The sequence below is a fragment of the Xiphophorus couchianus genome, chromosome 13, assembly GCF_001444195.1.
Source record: "Xiphophorus couchianus chromosome 13, X_couchianus-1.0, whole genome shotgun sequence".
NCBI lineage: Eukaryota > Metazoa > Chordata > Actinopteri > Cyprinodontiformes > Poeciliidae > Xiphophorus > Xiphophorus couchianus.
This window is the reverse complement of record NC_040240.1, coordinates 9,607,292-9,624,447: the sequence shown is the minus strand read 5'-3', so window position 1 is coordinate 9,624,447 and position 17,156 is coordinate 9,607,292. Positions and strand designations below refer to the sequence as shown.

At 37.1% G+C, this 17,156-nt stretch overlaps 1 protein-coding gene across 2 annotated transcripts in view; it reads left to right on the top strand.

The window, feature by feature from the left end:
• Positions 1-17,156, top strand: part of vps50 (VPS50 subunit of EARP/GARPII complex) — a 110,432-nt gene that overhangs the window by 38,671 nt on the left and 54,605 nt on the right. For both annotated transcript variants that reach the window (XM_028036317.1, XM_028036316.1), the window contains exons 10-12: positions 5,156-5,198; positions 6,863-6,961; positions 12,182-12,322. In XM_028036317.1, the coding sequence (XP_027892118.1) occupies positions 5,156-5,198; positions 6,863-6,961; positions 12,182-12,322 (283 nt within the window). The remainder of the gene's footprint in view (positions 1-5,155; positions 5,199-6,862; positions 6,962-12,181; positions 12,323-17,156) is intronic.

The window sequence follows — 17,156 nt, the reverse complement described above, 5'->3', positions numbered from 1 at the left end:
TGCACAACAGCAGGTGAAATTGATTGTCAATCAGTGTTGCTTCCTAAGTGGACAGTTTGATTTCACAGAAGTTTGATTTACTTGGAGTTATATTGTGTTGTTTAAGTGTTCCCTTTATTTTTTTGAGCAGTGTATAATCTACTCCAGATTTCTTAAGGTGTTAGATTTTGTCTGATTTAATGTTATTCAGATGCCAAGAAAATCAAAAACAGACTGTGGAGTCGTTGCACGTAATGTCAGTTCAGCATTATGTTGCATAATTGGTAGGAAATATATATATAAACTAGTTTAATGTTTTGTACTCATGTATTACTAGTATTCATTATTACTATTATCATCAAATCAAATGTATCTAGTCTAATCATGCTGTTTTTAAAGTGTCTGCAAGTTGGACCTTAAAATAATGACTAACAAAATATTCTCAGTGTGATTGTTATTTGGAATTGTGGAGAATATTTGAAATTTAAATTTTAAATTGTTTTAGGATTTGTTAGAAAATGTTGTCAGTCTTGTTAACGTGGCAGACAAACAATCTGTGCTACAAGGCAGAGCTTCCTCATTTGGGCATCACATTATCATTTGAACAGATTTGATGCCTTACAGCAGAGCAGGAGTATCTGGGCACAGTGAGTGTGATTGTTCTTTAGTGCTGATAAAATATTCAGAGTCAGATGTTTGCTTGGGATAAGAGTTGGCTTGTTTTCAACATTTTTTATACCGACTGTGCGCTAACCAAATCAAATAGTTAGGGGATGAGAAATAAATCTTCATTTTGCTCATAAATTAATAACTTTTATGCATTTACCCAGATTCTAGAGGGGTTGTCTTTTTTTGTCAGAACTTTTCAAAATGAGAGAATGCCTCCTTCAGATCTATTTCTGTGAATGTGTTATGTGATTTGATTTAAGATCGTTCCCAAGGTTGAAATGACTTCTTCTGTAAAAACAAAGTGAAAGCAAAGTACAACTGTAGATCAAAGCTACTCCTTTTGCTTCTTTCACCTTGAAATCTACAATCAGAACTTAACTTGTGCAGAAAAACAAGCAACATCTGCAGAGACGTCGACTAGAAATGACTAAATCTTGTAGAATTTAGCTTGAGCAGGTTCTGCCGGTGAGGCAGACTAAAGCTCTGCAACCTTGGTGAAAGTCTCACCTCTTGGCCTTTCGCTCCTGCATATAGCCTCATCTGCTCTTGTGGTAGCATAATGTACCCTTTGAAACCCACCCCATACCTCTTATTTCCCTCCCTACCTGCTTTGTAACACTGGGTAACACGACTGCAGCCAAAAATGGTGCTCCCACAAAACACGAATATCCGTAGGACCCTTTAAGGCGCTTATGCTTGTTTAGCAAGTCAGCAAATCAGTGTAAAGGGACAAGCCTCAAAGCCCTGCAGCCTCCTAATGCCAACATTAATTGAAACTAGTTAAAAGGGGGGAAGAAATCTCCCAGATTTGTATGTGACACTGCTGAAACCCAGTGGCCGCTGCAGGGAACAGATCGCTAATTAGCTTTTTCTTCTCATATGTTATTTATGAATTCTTTCTGATCATAGAAGAGTGCCTGTATTAGGGAGGAACAGCAGCTGTGCACACAAGAAAGCACAATAATTATTCTACGTCTATGCAGGATATGGACGGATTAACAGAAAGTGAGAAATTGTTTTTATAATAATCAGTGTGCTAAAGATAATGGCGAGAAACTTGTAGGTTCAATTTCCATTTTTCAGATTCAGTGAATAATATATATGTCAGCCTTCCTGGTGATACTATTAAGCTGTAGAGGAATGCCTTTTAGCTGCTCTTCTTTTTCACAAGTTAATCTCAGTAAATTGGTGTCATCTAAAAGTTAATCCATTCTAGCAATTTCATTGAAAAGGAAAAGAAAAAGAAAAACAACCCTATAAAGAGTAATTGCAATTGAGTGATGCTTTCCAAGGATTTATTTCTGTTAATTAAAATTGAGTATAGCTTACAAAGCAATGAATGTTGGATGAACATACGGCAAATTAATACAATTATTTTTAATGCAGGAATTTTTAGTTTAAACATAATTATGGCCTTGACAATGGCGGAGAAGTAAAGTTGAAGGCAGTTACTGATGCTCTCAAGAAGAGGGGCAACCCACAAAAGTTTTACAAGTGTAGTGGAAGGAAAAACTGGTTGAAAAGATGCACAATCAAGAGCTACAACCAAAGCTTTGAGATGATGGTGATGTCAATGCCGTATGAATTGCTGAAAAAAAAACAAAACTGCCTTACTATGTTCTAATTTCCTAAATTGAACTGGCATGTTCTTTGGTGACGGCTTCAACCCTGAAAAGGCTCAATAAATCAATACAGACTTTACATGAAGGTGAAAAATCAAAGCATAAGTAAATACAGATACCACTTCAGTGTTATCCAGCTGTGAAAAAAATGTCTGAATACACACATTGAACTTCAAGTATTTAGTGGGAGCCATGTTGAGGTCTACAGTACTTCTTCCTAGCTTTTATTGTTCATTAGCATTTAATTGCTGTCATTTTCCTTGGACTGGCTCCTGTTCTTTTCCCTGTGCTCTTTTTAATACCATTCACTGTGTGGTTTAGTTCCAGTTACTTTGCTAAACTGGAACATCGGGACCAGCTAAAATATTCTGCAATGAACCAGTGTATGTTTATCCTCTTGGCATGAGCTCCTTGGGTGTATCTCCTTTTTGTGGTTGCCAGAAGTTTAAAGCCTTTGCTTTTCACTTTTCTGGGCCTCGCCTATGAACATTTTGATGTATTTTCTCAACAGTCAGGACCTAACGCCGATCAATTCATCCTTGTGTAGTTGAGCCAGCTTTCAAACTTTTTCCATTTTCTTAGCCTTGGCTTTCTATCTTTGTCTCCACTGAGGGTATTAGCTTTGGCCTGCTCTCTTCTATTGTAGCTGAGAATCTAATCTGTCCCAACTCCACTATCAGCAATTATAGGTATCACAATCTCAGAATTTTATCATTTTTCTTAACTTTCAGCACAAAAGTTTAGATTTAGACATTAAATTTATTTGCATCTACATATGTATCTTATGTTTCTTAATTAAAAAGGATTTTGTTAAGCTATTCAAAAACAATCCACCAAGGCTCAAGCCTACCATGAACTGGAAACTCCCTTAACACCAAAGGTGAATTTAACACCAGCATGAATTGACACGGAGCCTAACTTCAAAATTGACACCTTCAAGCTGGAATGAAATTCACAGGTATCCTCATGAACACTCCCAGAGAGTTTTAAGTTTTAAGAAAAAAGAAAAGGATTTAAATATTTTGCCACTGAATATTTTGCTTTTATACCACCAGCTGTCAAGCATAGTGGTGGTTACATAATGCTGAGGGTCACTTTTAAGTGCTGGTGATGATGTGCATAGAGTATGGTGAATGTCATGTTGTAAGAGGAGTACCCTCAATCTGATATCTTAAATCAAAACTATACACTTAAAAAGGTGATGCATGATCTCACAGGACCGATATCATCAACCAAGAACTGGTTTTGGAATGGACAAAGAAAGCAAAAGTAAATATCCAGTAAGACTTAAGTCTTTTTGATGCCTACAAAAAGTGTGTGAAACTTGTAAAGGAGCATTAACAAAATCTTAGTGGTGATTTTATGTATAAAATTAGTCTTTGTCTAATTTTAGAGAAATTCAAAAAAAATAATTTAGACTTCTGCTCCCAATTCTTGTCTGTAAAGATCATTGAAATCCTATTATCTGTCTAGAAGAAAACAGTTCAAATAAAGCAATAAAAGCCCCAAATTATTATGATATTCATTACAACTATAAGTGCGTGTAAACCTCTGACTGGAACCGAACACTTATGACTTAGTCTAGCATCTCTTCTTAATTTCTCTGCCGCCTCCTCATCATTCTCTCTCTCCAAGTAAAACCAAGATGCTTCATTAGCAATCTGTTAAGGACACACACTCCCTTGGGCTGCCGCAGTCTCACAAGGCACAACATAAGAGCAAGCTGACCTGGTAAAGACCGCAAGCACAGAGGCAGGGGAACGGTGGAACAGCAGATGATTGTGAATGGAGGTAAAGGGTGGCAGAGTCACAAGGGAAATGACTTGGTGTCTCGGGATCGGCAAAACAATCGCAATGCTTGCTGCTATCGTGGAGCTTTTCAAATGAAAGCATTTTCTGAGTTGAGGCTAAAGCAGAACAGCACAAAGATAGTGAAGATGTTTTGCATACAATATTGAGTTATTGATTAAACAAGTTGTGCATTCAGATGTAACTAAGACACTCAGGAAAATTCACGAGTTCTTTGCAACAGTGCAGGGCTTAGGAAAACAATTGGAGTCAGGCAGAGAAAAGGAAGCTGAAACACCCTGAGAAAAGAGCCAGGCTCAACAGTGTTCTGGCCAGAGGAGTGTTGGAGAACTGGAGAATGTTCTGGCAGGAAAATGGAGCCTGGATTGGACGATTGAGAATGAACACGCAGGCTAAATATTTGGATGGCTCCTGTAGATGAAAATGGACCAGCAGGCTGGTAAAGCTGAGCATTCACTCTGGCAAGCAGTATTGAATCTTGGGTAATACTACTTCAGAAAACTACAGCACTAGATTTTAATTGCTGGTGTTTACCAGAATACTAGATATGGAGCCTGGTTTGGTATTCTGCTCAAGGCATCGACACAACTCTTCGACCAGCTTAATGGACTTTAGGATTGCAGGAGTCACAGCTGTCACAGTACAAGGTGGAGAACTCACCTAGTCAGGTCTGATCTCCAATCTGACACAGTGTAATGCAAGGCCAAGCGACCCTTTGCACTCTTCAGATAACATAAGATGTATTTTTTTCAACTTACCTAAGGAATCCAGTCTAGAACTTAGAAACATCATACAGAAAAGGCTTAGCCAAGATTTAAGCTGGAACATTCCTGCTGTGAGGCGACAGGGATAGCCACCACATCAGTTTTCTGCTGCATCCATCCCTGCCTTGTTTATGGAAAGGAGACAAAATAATATTTGTGTTGTAATAACGGAAGCATATTTCATATAGAATTATTTCCAGGAGAGCATGAATGATGTTTTACATCTGCTATTTTTTGTTTTGTCAACAAGCAGTAGATAAAAGAAATGTCAACTTTTCTGAAACTGAAAATAAATTTGTTTTCATTCCACAGTGAGCTGAACTCTAAACTACAAGACACTCTTGAGCAAATAGAGGTATGTGAATAGTCAGTTTTTACTACTAAATCTGTTATCTGGAAGTAAAATGTTCAAGCTTCATGTAATGTAATATTTGATTTTTGCGCTGTGTGTTTTTAAAGGTTTCAATTGAGAAAAAGCAAATTATCCTTTAATTTCATATTCAGATTGTTTGGCGTTGTCATTTTGTGTCTGCCACATATTGACACAATCTTAGAGTCAACAGTATGAGCATGCAAACCCTGTAAATCGTATCTGTGCCATCTCTGCTTGTGTTGTGATGCATGTGTGTGATAAGTAATAATGAAGAGGCTATTATGACAGAACCACTGCTGCTATGCTCCAGTAGATTAACTGTTTACAGTTGTGTTGGTGAACAGCAGGAGGTTTTGAATGTATGCACACACATATGGCCACTTGCTAGGGTTGCTTGTTTACCTATGAGCTTGAGTCGGTAAGCAAGCAATACAAAATCCTCTAAATCATAGGTGTAAACACATGAACAAATAAGCACGGTTCCACATTTCCAAAGTCGGTTTCCACCAGTTGATGTTAGTGCAGAGTTTGCAGTCAAGGGCATTTTGCTCTAATTGTAGCCCTGGAAGTATTCTGAAGCAGCATGAAAAGACTTCAGTTCTACAAAACACCATGGTTGACAAAATACAGCAAAGCCTTGGAAGCAATACACACAGACACACTATGACTTAATGGGGTGTTGGTCCCTTTTTTGCTGTCAAACAGCCTGGATCCATCAAGGCGTGGCCTGTACTTGATCACTGAAGGTATTCTGTGCCACCTTGCAACAAGATGTTACCAGCAGATCCTTTGTTTTTGTTTTTTTTTAACACACATTTTTCACCAGGGATACCCACAAGGTATGGAAAAGTATCAATTCTAATTGATGATGGTTTCACACTTCAAAAACAAACTGGCAAGGATTGCTGATTTTACTAATACACTGATCATTTCACAAGAGCATCAATGAATATAATATATTTGAAAATCTGATTACATGTAAATATGGCCTGTCTAGCTGTAAAGTTGTCCTATTTGGTATAGCAGTTGCAGAAGGGGTATTTCTGTGTTTAGGGACTTGGTCATCTTTACATGCATACTGTCAAAAGCATACAGCTATACTTTTCAAAGTTACTTCTTATGATTATTATCACAGGAAATATAATAAAATGTTGCAATTAAAATTGAAGTCCATTTTGCCTAGTTGTCGTACCAATAAATCTGGATGAATTTAATTTCAATTCACGTCAGCCATGTCCATTAGGCTTGAGCATCAGCTGCAGGTTTTACTTTATCCTCCTCTGTAGCATTTTCACACAAGGCTTAAGAAAACATTGGGCGATGCAAGACATTTGATCACTTGGCCTTTGTAGGCGCTTTGCCATCTGAGCTCAGATTATTGCGTCAAACCTGTCACACATCTCACCACTTCTTAAATTCTTCCAAAACACGTCCTACTTGCAACGCCTCTCTTTTCATCTCTTTATCTTTCACTTAGTAATATATTCACTCATATCCACATCCAGCTACCCTGCCCTTGGCCTGTTTTACATTTGCACATCTGTGTGTATCTGAATCACCCTGTCTTAATACCGATAATCCCTCTTCTTTCTCCCTTTTACTTTGCTTCCTCCTCTCCTTTGTCTTCTGTCTATTTCTGTCTCCAGGAGCAGCTTGATGTCGCCCTGTCAAGGACTTGTAAGCACTTTGATGTGTTGCACTACACCAAGGTCCAGAAGGCGTACACGCTCCTTGGGAAAACCCAGGTCAGCGCTTTGTCTAATTTGTGCCTTTGGAATGTTGATGTCTAAACGGGATTATTCTTCTTGTCCCTACTTTCTGCTTGTTTCCTGTAGTTTGAGTCTCTCATCTTGATTCAAAGAGGATAACACTTTATTTTTCTTTTGTTCTTTTCCCTTCTACTATTACTTTAGAACATTCATTCAGCTGAAGTGATCAAGTCAAGGTTTATTTCTAAAAGTAATTTAGAAGTAATACATTAACTTTAACATTACAAACCAAATATATCCTCCTCAAATAAAGCAAATATATCTTTGGTCAACTCAGAACCTTTTGCTTTAAGATGTCAACAGTTAAGGAAATAACCTAATGTCAATCCAATGGGTTGTCTCTCAAACCATTTGTCTGGAAATGCACAACCCCACTTAAGATTTCTTTTCTTTCTAGAGGCTGTAGCACTTAAACAGTAATAATAATAATAAAATAAAACTACTACTTCTTTGATATGATAAGTAGTAGTTGTGGTCAAAGCATTTTTGATTCCAATCAAAAAGTACTACTAGGCTATGCCCATATCTGAAACAAAGCGTATGTCTCCCAGATTTGTCTGATTTAGATTTTTTTTTTTTCATGAAACTCCAAAAAAGGTATGCTTTTGGATTGATTGGTTGATTAGTTTAAAGACTAACAGTGGCAGATCTTTTGCTTTGAACCACAGAATAAGAAAAAAGGCAGATGTTTCAGTGTTTGATCTGATGATGATCGATTAGAGCTAAATGAGTATCGGCCAGTTCTGATCTCTGGCGCGTGCATCTCTGTAGCTGTCAATATCATTGACAGACCCTTTGTTATTACATCATCCAAGAGAGTTCAAATCTAAACCTTGTGAATTCACCGCATTTTAAGAAAGGTAGTTCAACTAGGCATTATACATTTGGACTTTGAAGGACAATGCATTGCACAAATGTAAATTTGTTTATTACTGCTGCTTCGTCAGACATTTCTTTGTGTTGTACCATTACAGAATCAAATAAGTATATGTCTTTATATCTTAAAGGCAGAATGTTATCTAATCATCTTGGTAGGTTTTAAGCAACATTAATTAGTGTTATGTTATTGATGTAGCTTTGTTTATTTGGAATATTTGTTAATAGGTATTTTTTTATTGTGGTAAATGTCCTCAGTAACTTGTGCAAAAATACACACTGCTTGCTGTATGTTGCATCTTTTTCATTTAAATATAGAAACATTTCTCACTTGATTCAGCCTCAGTTCATTTGGCTAAAGCAGTATTTGATATGTTGCAACTTCTTTTAAGCAATTTTTGTGGCAACATTTGGGATATCTGTTAAAAAAAAAGGGGCAACAGATCAGAACGTTTTGTAAGCTCTGAAAAAATATTGTGGCAACCTGCGGCTAAAGGACAAGCTAAAGTTAGCTTTTAACGGTAGCTTTACACTTCAATTGAAAATCTAAAACACCTGAATTAAATTGATTTACACTGCTTGCTGATGTTTAAAACAGTTTTCTTATCTTGCTGGCAAAAACTGAACCTTTTTGCTTTTTTTCCTGACATAGATATAATGCTAAAGTTAGCATGCTGCCTACTCAGTGCCAGAATAAAAAAACACATAAAAAAAGGTTTAATTTTATGCTCATTATGGACTGGTTGTAATGAGATCCTGTTTACATATCTGCTTACATTCAGCACCCCAACAGCTAAATGAATATAATATATTCCTTAAGTGTCTAATTGGTGGAGTTCATTTTTTTTAGATGTAGACTCGTAACAAAATTCTTCCTGATAACATGTAATCTTGCCCACGAGTTTATATCAGGTAGGACAAAAAAGTATTAATTAAATATAAAGGTTATGCAATATCCATAGTGACTAAAAATGGAAAAGGAGAGGCAGTTTGTCAGTTATTGCCAAGAAAATCATCATAGAGGCTGTCATAATTGTGACAATCTGTGACATGCTGTCATATATTTTCTCTCGTGCTGTAATATTTTAAGCTCCACAGATTTGCTGTCGTTACCTTGGAGTAAAGAATAGTTCAGAGTTTTTGAATGAACAGGGCTGTGGAGCACGTATGTCATCTTCTGTGATTCCATTATAACTTCTTTCCCTGTCAGCTAAATGTCAGGCACAAACCTTCCCCTTAGGTGGGATTCAGATTACTCTCACAATTCTTTGGAAAATATAAAACATGTTTCTTTTGAATGTCAAAACAACAGAGAGGATCCTGTCATGAGCATATGTATACCCAAATGTACTTTACACGTAAAGTAGTCAACTTTAAGAATGCACTTAGATTTCCGTTGAAATGCTTTAAAGACAAGAAATGTTTAGCTAATCTCTAAACTTTGGCTATTAATGTCTCTAAAATACATTTCTCTGTGCTGAACTGAGTTAACCAATGTAGTTTCATCGATTTTTAGCACAATCACACTCCATTAATTATGGGCTTCTAATGATTTAGTTAGATCGTTCTGTTTTGAAAGGGAAGTTATTATGCAGAATACATTTAGAAAGAAGAACTAAATTCACACATTTGCATCCCCTGTTCATTTTCAATTAACTGATAACAGAAAGAAGAATGGTCAAATATCCAACAAGAATTAAGCCACAACTTTATTCATGGCCAAAACTGTCTGTGGTTAAGGTGCAACTTGTTAGACATCAAGCCAACTAGTTGAAGGGATGGATGTGTACATTTAATCCTGGATATTCAGCAGAGAACATTCAGGGTAAATTTAATCCCATTTTTTGTTTTTCGAATCAATCAAAATGGTGTCCATATTAGCATTCCACAGTCATCAAGGAGTAGTTTAAATAAATAATTTAGGCCCAAATTGAAAGTGAAATTCATCCTCTTGAATATAAACTGCTGACTGAAGCTATAGATTTTTTCCTACACAATCTTTTGATATTATACAGCAGGTTTAATTTGTGTGGCGCAGGATTACCATTACAAAATCAAAATATCCTGTATCCTCTGGTTCACATAGCATACAGTATGTTAGGAAGATTGTGGGCATTTGCCTCATTGAAGCATGAATATAAAATCAAAGTTTGTTATAACTTCTTGAATTAAATAATCATCATTAATCACAGGTACCACTAGCTTGCACCAGTGATGATGTAAGTGAATACTTAGTGTGCCTCTTAGCTCCAGCAGCCATCCTTGAGGTGGACGCTGCGTCACTGAAGGTTGTTGAAAAAAATTTTCATTGTTACTGGGACAACAAGCTTTTTCAGACACAATAAAATCTAAAGAGGTCTTTGGTGGTTGTGTGTTGCCATTATGCTGAAGTGTTTGGTGTTTTTGATTGGTTTGTTACACCTTTTCAACATCATCTGGTCATTATATTAGTCTGAAATTCAGCTGCTACATTTTACTGAAGTATCTGGTTAGAACTGTTTGTTTGTTGATTAGACACTTTTGATTTAATACTCTCCGGCTGGATAATTGGTTATGCTTTGCCAGCTTCACAAAGCATGTAGCATTTGGTATGTTTGTTATTATCAAGATACAGAAAATTGGATTTGTTTCTCTGCTGTTTATTTTAATCAGGATTTGGAAGAAAGGTACAGGAGAGTAGGGTTATTGTTATGACGTGTGCCATGTTTTTTCCCTGCGTTCCTTTCTTTTCAAACAATTTTCAGTATATTTTGAGTTCTGGTGAGGTGAAAGTCCTTGTAGAAAGAGGTGCTTGAATTACTTTTATGTTGGCTGGATGTCTGAAAGGATTGAGGGCCGTAGTTTGTGGCCTGAATGTAAGAAAATCTAATTACACTCCAGCATCCGTTAAGCGAGGGCATCACTCAGCAGCATGCCGTCGTCTGCTTAAACTCTGGTGTCGTCATTTCTGGAGGGTTCAAAGATGATACAGTTGAGATTGAGAGGACGGGAGGCAGGATGATGCAAAAGAGAACGTCACTGCAACTGTTATTCCCTTTAAATTAAAAGCAGACACACTGAAGCTCTTACCTGGGTACAGTGGGGGGGGGATCAGGGGAGTGGAATTTGAAACTTCTATTTACTTGTATAATAAAAAGCTAAATTATTTACAGAGTTGAAGTAATTTTCTGTGAAAGGTAATAATGGCAAAATAGAGAAAAGGTTCTCCACGGTACCACTGAAGATAACTGGTTTCTCTACATGATGGTGGGATAGTTATTACTGAAATACTTTATGTTGGTAACTTGTTAAACCTAACATAAGAGAGGAGCACATGTATTTACTGTCCCATATAAATGCTCACACTGTTTTTATGGGTGGAAAAAAAGATGCATAAAAAACCTTGATATTGAGCAAGTTTTTTACTTAAACCCCTCAGCTTATTAGAATATAAATAGAATTTTAATGTGAAGAAAAATAGAAATGGTCTGGCAAAGAAATACTGTATATTGAATATATAGAATGTATATATCTAAAACTGACAAACTCCGTGAAGGATTTTGATGCTTTGATTTAAGTAATTCAATATGGTTTTATTGATTTGGGCTGAATTGTAAATGAGAAAGGTAGTCATGCAATGTAAAGGCCTGTACAGTGCAGTGGGGAATATGTCAATCACCTCTTACTTACAAAGACAGTCTCTAATTTTTATAGTAATATTTTTAATTCACAAAGAAAATAACCATAAAACAGAAAAGTTATATTGCATAGAAGTAAAATGGGCCAAGCAGAGAGTCTGACCCAACCATCAAACAAACCCAACAACTGGGCAATCACTTCAACCCAACCAATCAAACCAAACTAATCCAATTCAATTTCCAACCAAGCAAACTCATCTAACATCCAGTCAATCAATTTATCCTAAACCATCAACCAGCCAATCAGTGAGTTTGATTGAAATCCAAATTAACAAATTGTTTTTTTAAACAACTTCCTTTTGTTCATTTTTGTTTTTATATCAGTCTAAGAAAAGTCCTCCTACTGGCAAATCTTGCCAACTTTACAGCTATTTAAATCTAACTTATTTATTTTGTCTTATAATAAAACACTGAATATTTCAATTCAATCACTCATTTTTCATACCAGCACAAACACTTTTACCCTATACTGATTGCTACACATTTTTTGAGATTTCGAAACACCAGGTGGATAGGTTGAGTATCCATGCAGCTTACTTTGCTGTTTTTGTTTTTGTTTTCTTACTCTTTAACACTATTAAACAGCCCTGACAACATCTCGACACCACTGTTGTCTTACTAATCTTCTTTACTGTCTCTTTAGACTGCTATGGATCAGCTGCACATGCACTTCACCCAGGCTATCCACAACACAGTGTTCCAGGTCGTCCTGGGGTATGTTGAGCTGTGTGCTGGCAACGCGGACACCAAGTTCCAGAAGATGCAATATAAGGACTTGTGCACGGTAAGGACAGGACTGTGTTTGCAGTATGTCTGTGTAATAATGAGATAAAGTCAGTACTGTAACACATGCAAAGCCTTTGCTTTTGCTGTGATAAATTAACATGATGTATCATTTATAGCACGTACTACTACACATCAAACTCTTATTTTCTCTTGCAGCTCAACTCCTCATTCACATTTGTTTTACTGTACAGCCAAACATAAATATGCTTCATTTCATGACATGGGAATTCTTCACAGTTCCCTTGCAGGGTGAAGTGAAGGATGAGAGCATGTAGCCAGTGATTGAGCGCATGCTGCATTGTAGCTCCTCACGAGATAATTAATCTAGCTCCCAACACAGAATAACATTGCTGTGGTAGCGCCCTTTGTCAGGCCCACACATCTCAGTCGCCCTTTGTCTTTTTCTATCCCCTCCTCCTCCCAAACAAATTTTATTTGCATGCTCAGTAAGCCATAACTTGACCAATACATCACAAACTTGTCGAGAGAGCATCCCCCTCGAGGCTGTTTTAATCCGACCAACAGAATGGAAAGAAAATATGGGTAGGTAAATGTTATTGCATTGTTATGGTAAAGTATTCTTTGCTCCGTAAGGCATTGCAGTGTGAGAGCACATTTTCCAGGGGGTGTTGCCAGCTGTGCTCATGTCAGCGATGGCCCGTCCTTTACCTCTTACCTTTGTATTACCTCTTTTCGCTGTCACCTATCATCTGTTGCTCTGTTTATGCATGTTTCCCTGCCACACTCATTAAATTCTCCTTCTCCTTGGCATTTTTCAAGTGCCCAAGGTCAAGTCTTCAACTAAATCTTTGAACCAGTTTTGTTGTTCTGATACCTTTTTTTTTTGCATTCACTCTTTCAACCTCATCTGCAGAGTCGTTAGTGTGCTCCATGATCTCAAGTCAAGCTGTACAAATATTCCCTGCGATTCCATTTTTTTGTGTGTGTCTTTAACTGCCTCTGAGAGTAAGTGTGGATCCGACCGATGGTGTGCCTGAAACTCTGCCATGCTTACAGACAGATCTCAGTCTTCAGTTGTGTTTGATAGATTTCCTCTCACACAGCGTGTTGCCGGGCTGATTCTTCTAACACCACAAATGCACACTGTAGGTTTAAGCTCTCTGTGTTCAGACTGCGAGGATGTTCCGTTACTGTTCCAGCTATGTGATGCTAAAGGGGCAGTACATTCTCACACACTTAAATAAAGGTCCATGCAAACACCCACATGCACCTTATCTCTGCCAGTGAGAAGATTTTGAACCTGTGTGCAGAAAGTATTAGGAATTTTTTTCCTTGCTTTCAACATCTCATGGTAGGTTGGTTTCTCCAAGCCATGTCTGCCCACCTTAAAATTATTTGGTGGAGGCGCAGGGGTAAAGCACATCCCTCACGGAGGCCTTAGTCCTCGTTGCGGACGTCACAGGTTTGAGTCTTCATCTGATGACCTTTGCTGCATGTCTTCCTCTCTCATTACCCACTTTCCTGTCAATTCACTATCAAAGAAAGGCTATTAGCGCCAATAAAACCCTTAAAAAAATTACTTGGTGCTTGATTGCTTAACTCATTAAGGCTCTGCTCTCTTATCCTATTGAATAAGAAAGCAGTGAGCTTGACTCACTGTAAAGCTATTTTTATAGTTTTAGACGATGGATTGAATTGCGCTTCATGAGACCTTGAATGCTTGTTTCTAAACCTTCTTTGCAACTTTGTCCCTGACCTTTTTGTCGTGTTGCTTGGTCTTCGTAATGTTATATGTTCTCTAACATTTTTAACAAATCTCTGAGATTTTCGCAGAACAGCTGTATGCATTCTAAGATTAAATTTGCACACAGGTAGGTTTGAATATTGCTGCAAGGCATTGGGAATGGCATATTTTTCTCCTTGTATAAGTTTTTTTTTTTTAAACAGAACATGAATGTTGAGGAAATAAAGTCTGGTGAAAAACATGTGATTTTCTGTTCAATAACACATTATAGTCACACTTCTCCCCTAAGCATTTGGACTGGGGTGAGAGTACTGATCTTGTGGAACCCTGGCAAAAAAAAATCAAAGTCACTGTTTGCAGAGAAGAACAAACTTCTGACCATGTTCCCTAGACAAATAAAGCTTCAGAAAGTGTCCCAACCCTCTGAACTTGCTGCTAAGTTATGCTCTTTAAAAATTCAGGGGAAATGGGAGCATTGGCAAAGGTCAGTTCTGATTGTGAAAGGGTCTTATTAATTTTACAACATCTCATTAAAAGATAGTTTCACTTCTTCTTCATTCCCTGGTCTTCCTTTTTTCAATGCAAATAAGAGAATTTACTTTAAAAAAATGCCATAGGTGGGTGGAGAAGTTTGGCAATCATTCTTCTGAAGTTTCAGCGACTGTAAATTATAAGCCTTTACTAAAGAGTCTTTCCTTTTTGGGCCTGTATATCTTTTGTGTGCAAAAGTTTATTTTGTTTTAATGCTTCTTATTATGTGGTTGTTTTTGACAACTAATACACTTGAAATTTGGAAAAATCACATTTTTGTAGTTACTGCTGTTCCTAAACATAAAAAGTTTCCTCATTTTATTTTATTCTTAACAAAGCAGTGACGGGCTGTAAATGTAAAATACCTTTCCTTTATTCATTAATTTTAAAACTTTTGAATGTATTCTTGGAAAAAAAAAGTTTTTATCACTGCAGCACAGCAGTGATGACACATGTTAGTTGACTCAGTTTGCCTTCTGCTTTAGATATTTAGTGGAAATGAAACAAAATGATGGAGCTTTGTAAAAATAGCCCCAAGTTGTTCAGGTGCTGCTATTGGAAAAGCATCTTAAGCTTTGTTCACAATGATGGGTGCAGTGACCATCTTCAGTCCAGTTAAGTGCAGTTATTATGTTCCAGTCTGTGTCCATTAAGCCCTTCAACAATCTACAGACACAGGCATATCACACACAAACAGAACAGCAGAGCGCTTCTGTGTGGGTGTAGCTTAGGTTACTTCTTCTCATTAAAGGCTCACTGAGCAGAAGATCTCCGCCCACACACTGAAACACCTGTCACGCCAGTGCCTTGGCAACACACTCCTGTGCTATTGGTGGCCAATAGAGAACATAAAAAGTCAGCGTGAGAGTGGTCTCGTCCGAATTGGCCTGGAGTTTTTCAATGCATACTAGAAATTTACTGAATTAACTGGTTACTGTGCTCTAATGGTCTCCAACCTTCTTTTAATTGTATTATTATAAAAGTGTTACATCCTTCATAGAGACTTATAGTATGAGATATAGTAACGTCAAAGACATTACTTTACTTTATGTTATACAAAATATTCTTAATTTCTTCAAATAGAATATATATTAAATACAGTGACCCTCATGGTAAGACAAAAAAATATACATATTGTGACAGCATCTTGGGAAAAAAAAGAAAACAACTTTAGCATTGTAAAGAATTTCCTTGGACTTTTTGCCTGGCGTCAACCATAAAGGCAATAAAGCATTGCCTGGACTTCAAGCAATGCTAATAGATCTGAGTCATGCCATTTGTTTCTTCAGTGGCCTTGGAATCTCAGATAAACGTAATAGAGTACATGAGGGTTTCTTTCAGAGTGCTGCCAGTTATTAATCTGCTTCAAATGTTTTGACAAATGTTTTGTTGAGAGATTGTCTGATGCTGGTTTATCAATTGTGGTCTCTGGGATTTGAAAGAATAAATCCTTAATACTTCTGCTGTTTGTAAATGTGTTATTCTTGCTGTTGCAAAGTCTGCAAAGAATGTTGAAGTGCATTACCAAAACGTAGTAAGTGTTAAAGAAAAAATAAACATGGCCATTCTGCACCTTAGTGTTTCTTTAATTTTGTGATTCATTTGTTTGTGAGCTTGTTTGCAGGACTCTGCTTTCTGATGGTAGGGCCTTGAACTGTGTCAGTGCTAACTATTGTTAGCAGCTGAATTTGTCCTAATTGGATCATATTGTGAGTCAGGACACGTACCTGTGCAGACTCTAGGACCAAAGATGCAGAGCCAGGAATGTTGGTCAAAATCTTAGACTTTTAGTTAGATTCATTTTTAGTAAATTTTTATGAAATGCATTTAAGTCATAAACTGATAATACCACCTTAACGGTTTTGATTAATGTAAATTGATACTAAATGCTTTTACTCTGTGCACAGTGGTTCTTGCAATTGCATAGAATTTGGGCAATTGCATTGTTTTGAAGGACACCTGTTACAGGGCTTTGTTTACTTGAAGGCAGTCCACAGAGAATGAATCCTGTAGCACACACACATACTGGTGGTTCCACTTAAATAATAATCCTGCTCCGAAATCCTGCTCCGAAAGCTGTGAACACTTCACTGCCGCCACGGTTGGGAAATCCTGCTTGTTTTATGTTTTAACTGTTGGTTTGTTCATCTACTTGTGTTTTGCTACTGTTTTTCTCTTGATTCACAATAAAACAAAGTAGCATGTAATGTTTAATTCAAATCAAATAAAATCCAGTTTAAAGAAAGAAATGTCAAATATTTCATGACTGTGCATGTGTAAAGTGTGTGAATCCCCAGTATTATGTGTGTAAGGCTCTCATCTGTGTTTATTCTGTCAAGATTAGATTTTTTTTGTTTTAAGTTTGACCTCTATATGATTACTTATCCTCCCTGGGGATTGTCAAGCAATGAGGAAAACCTCTAGAGCCAAAGGTGCAGTAGTGTTTGACTTTAAAAAATCTTGGTGCAGGCAGGGGTTTTCTTAATATTTAAGAATGAAGGCCCACAATCCAGGGTGCTACTTAGACACACAGATGTTTTGAAACTATGTTTTACTGCTTCATTATAATGACAGAGTGCAGGTGATGTTAGCTAGC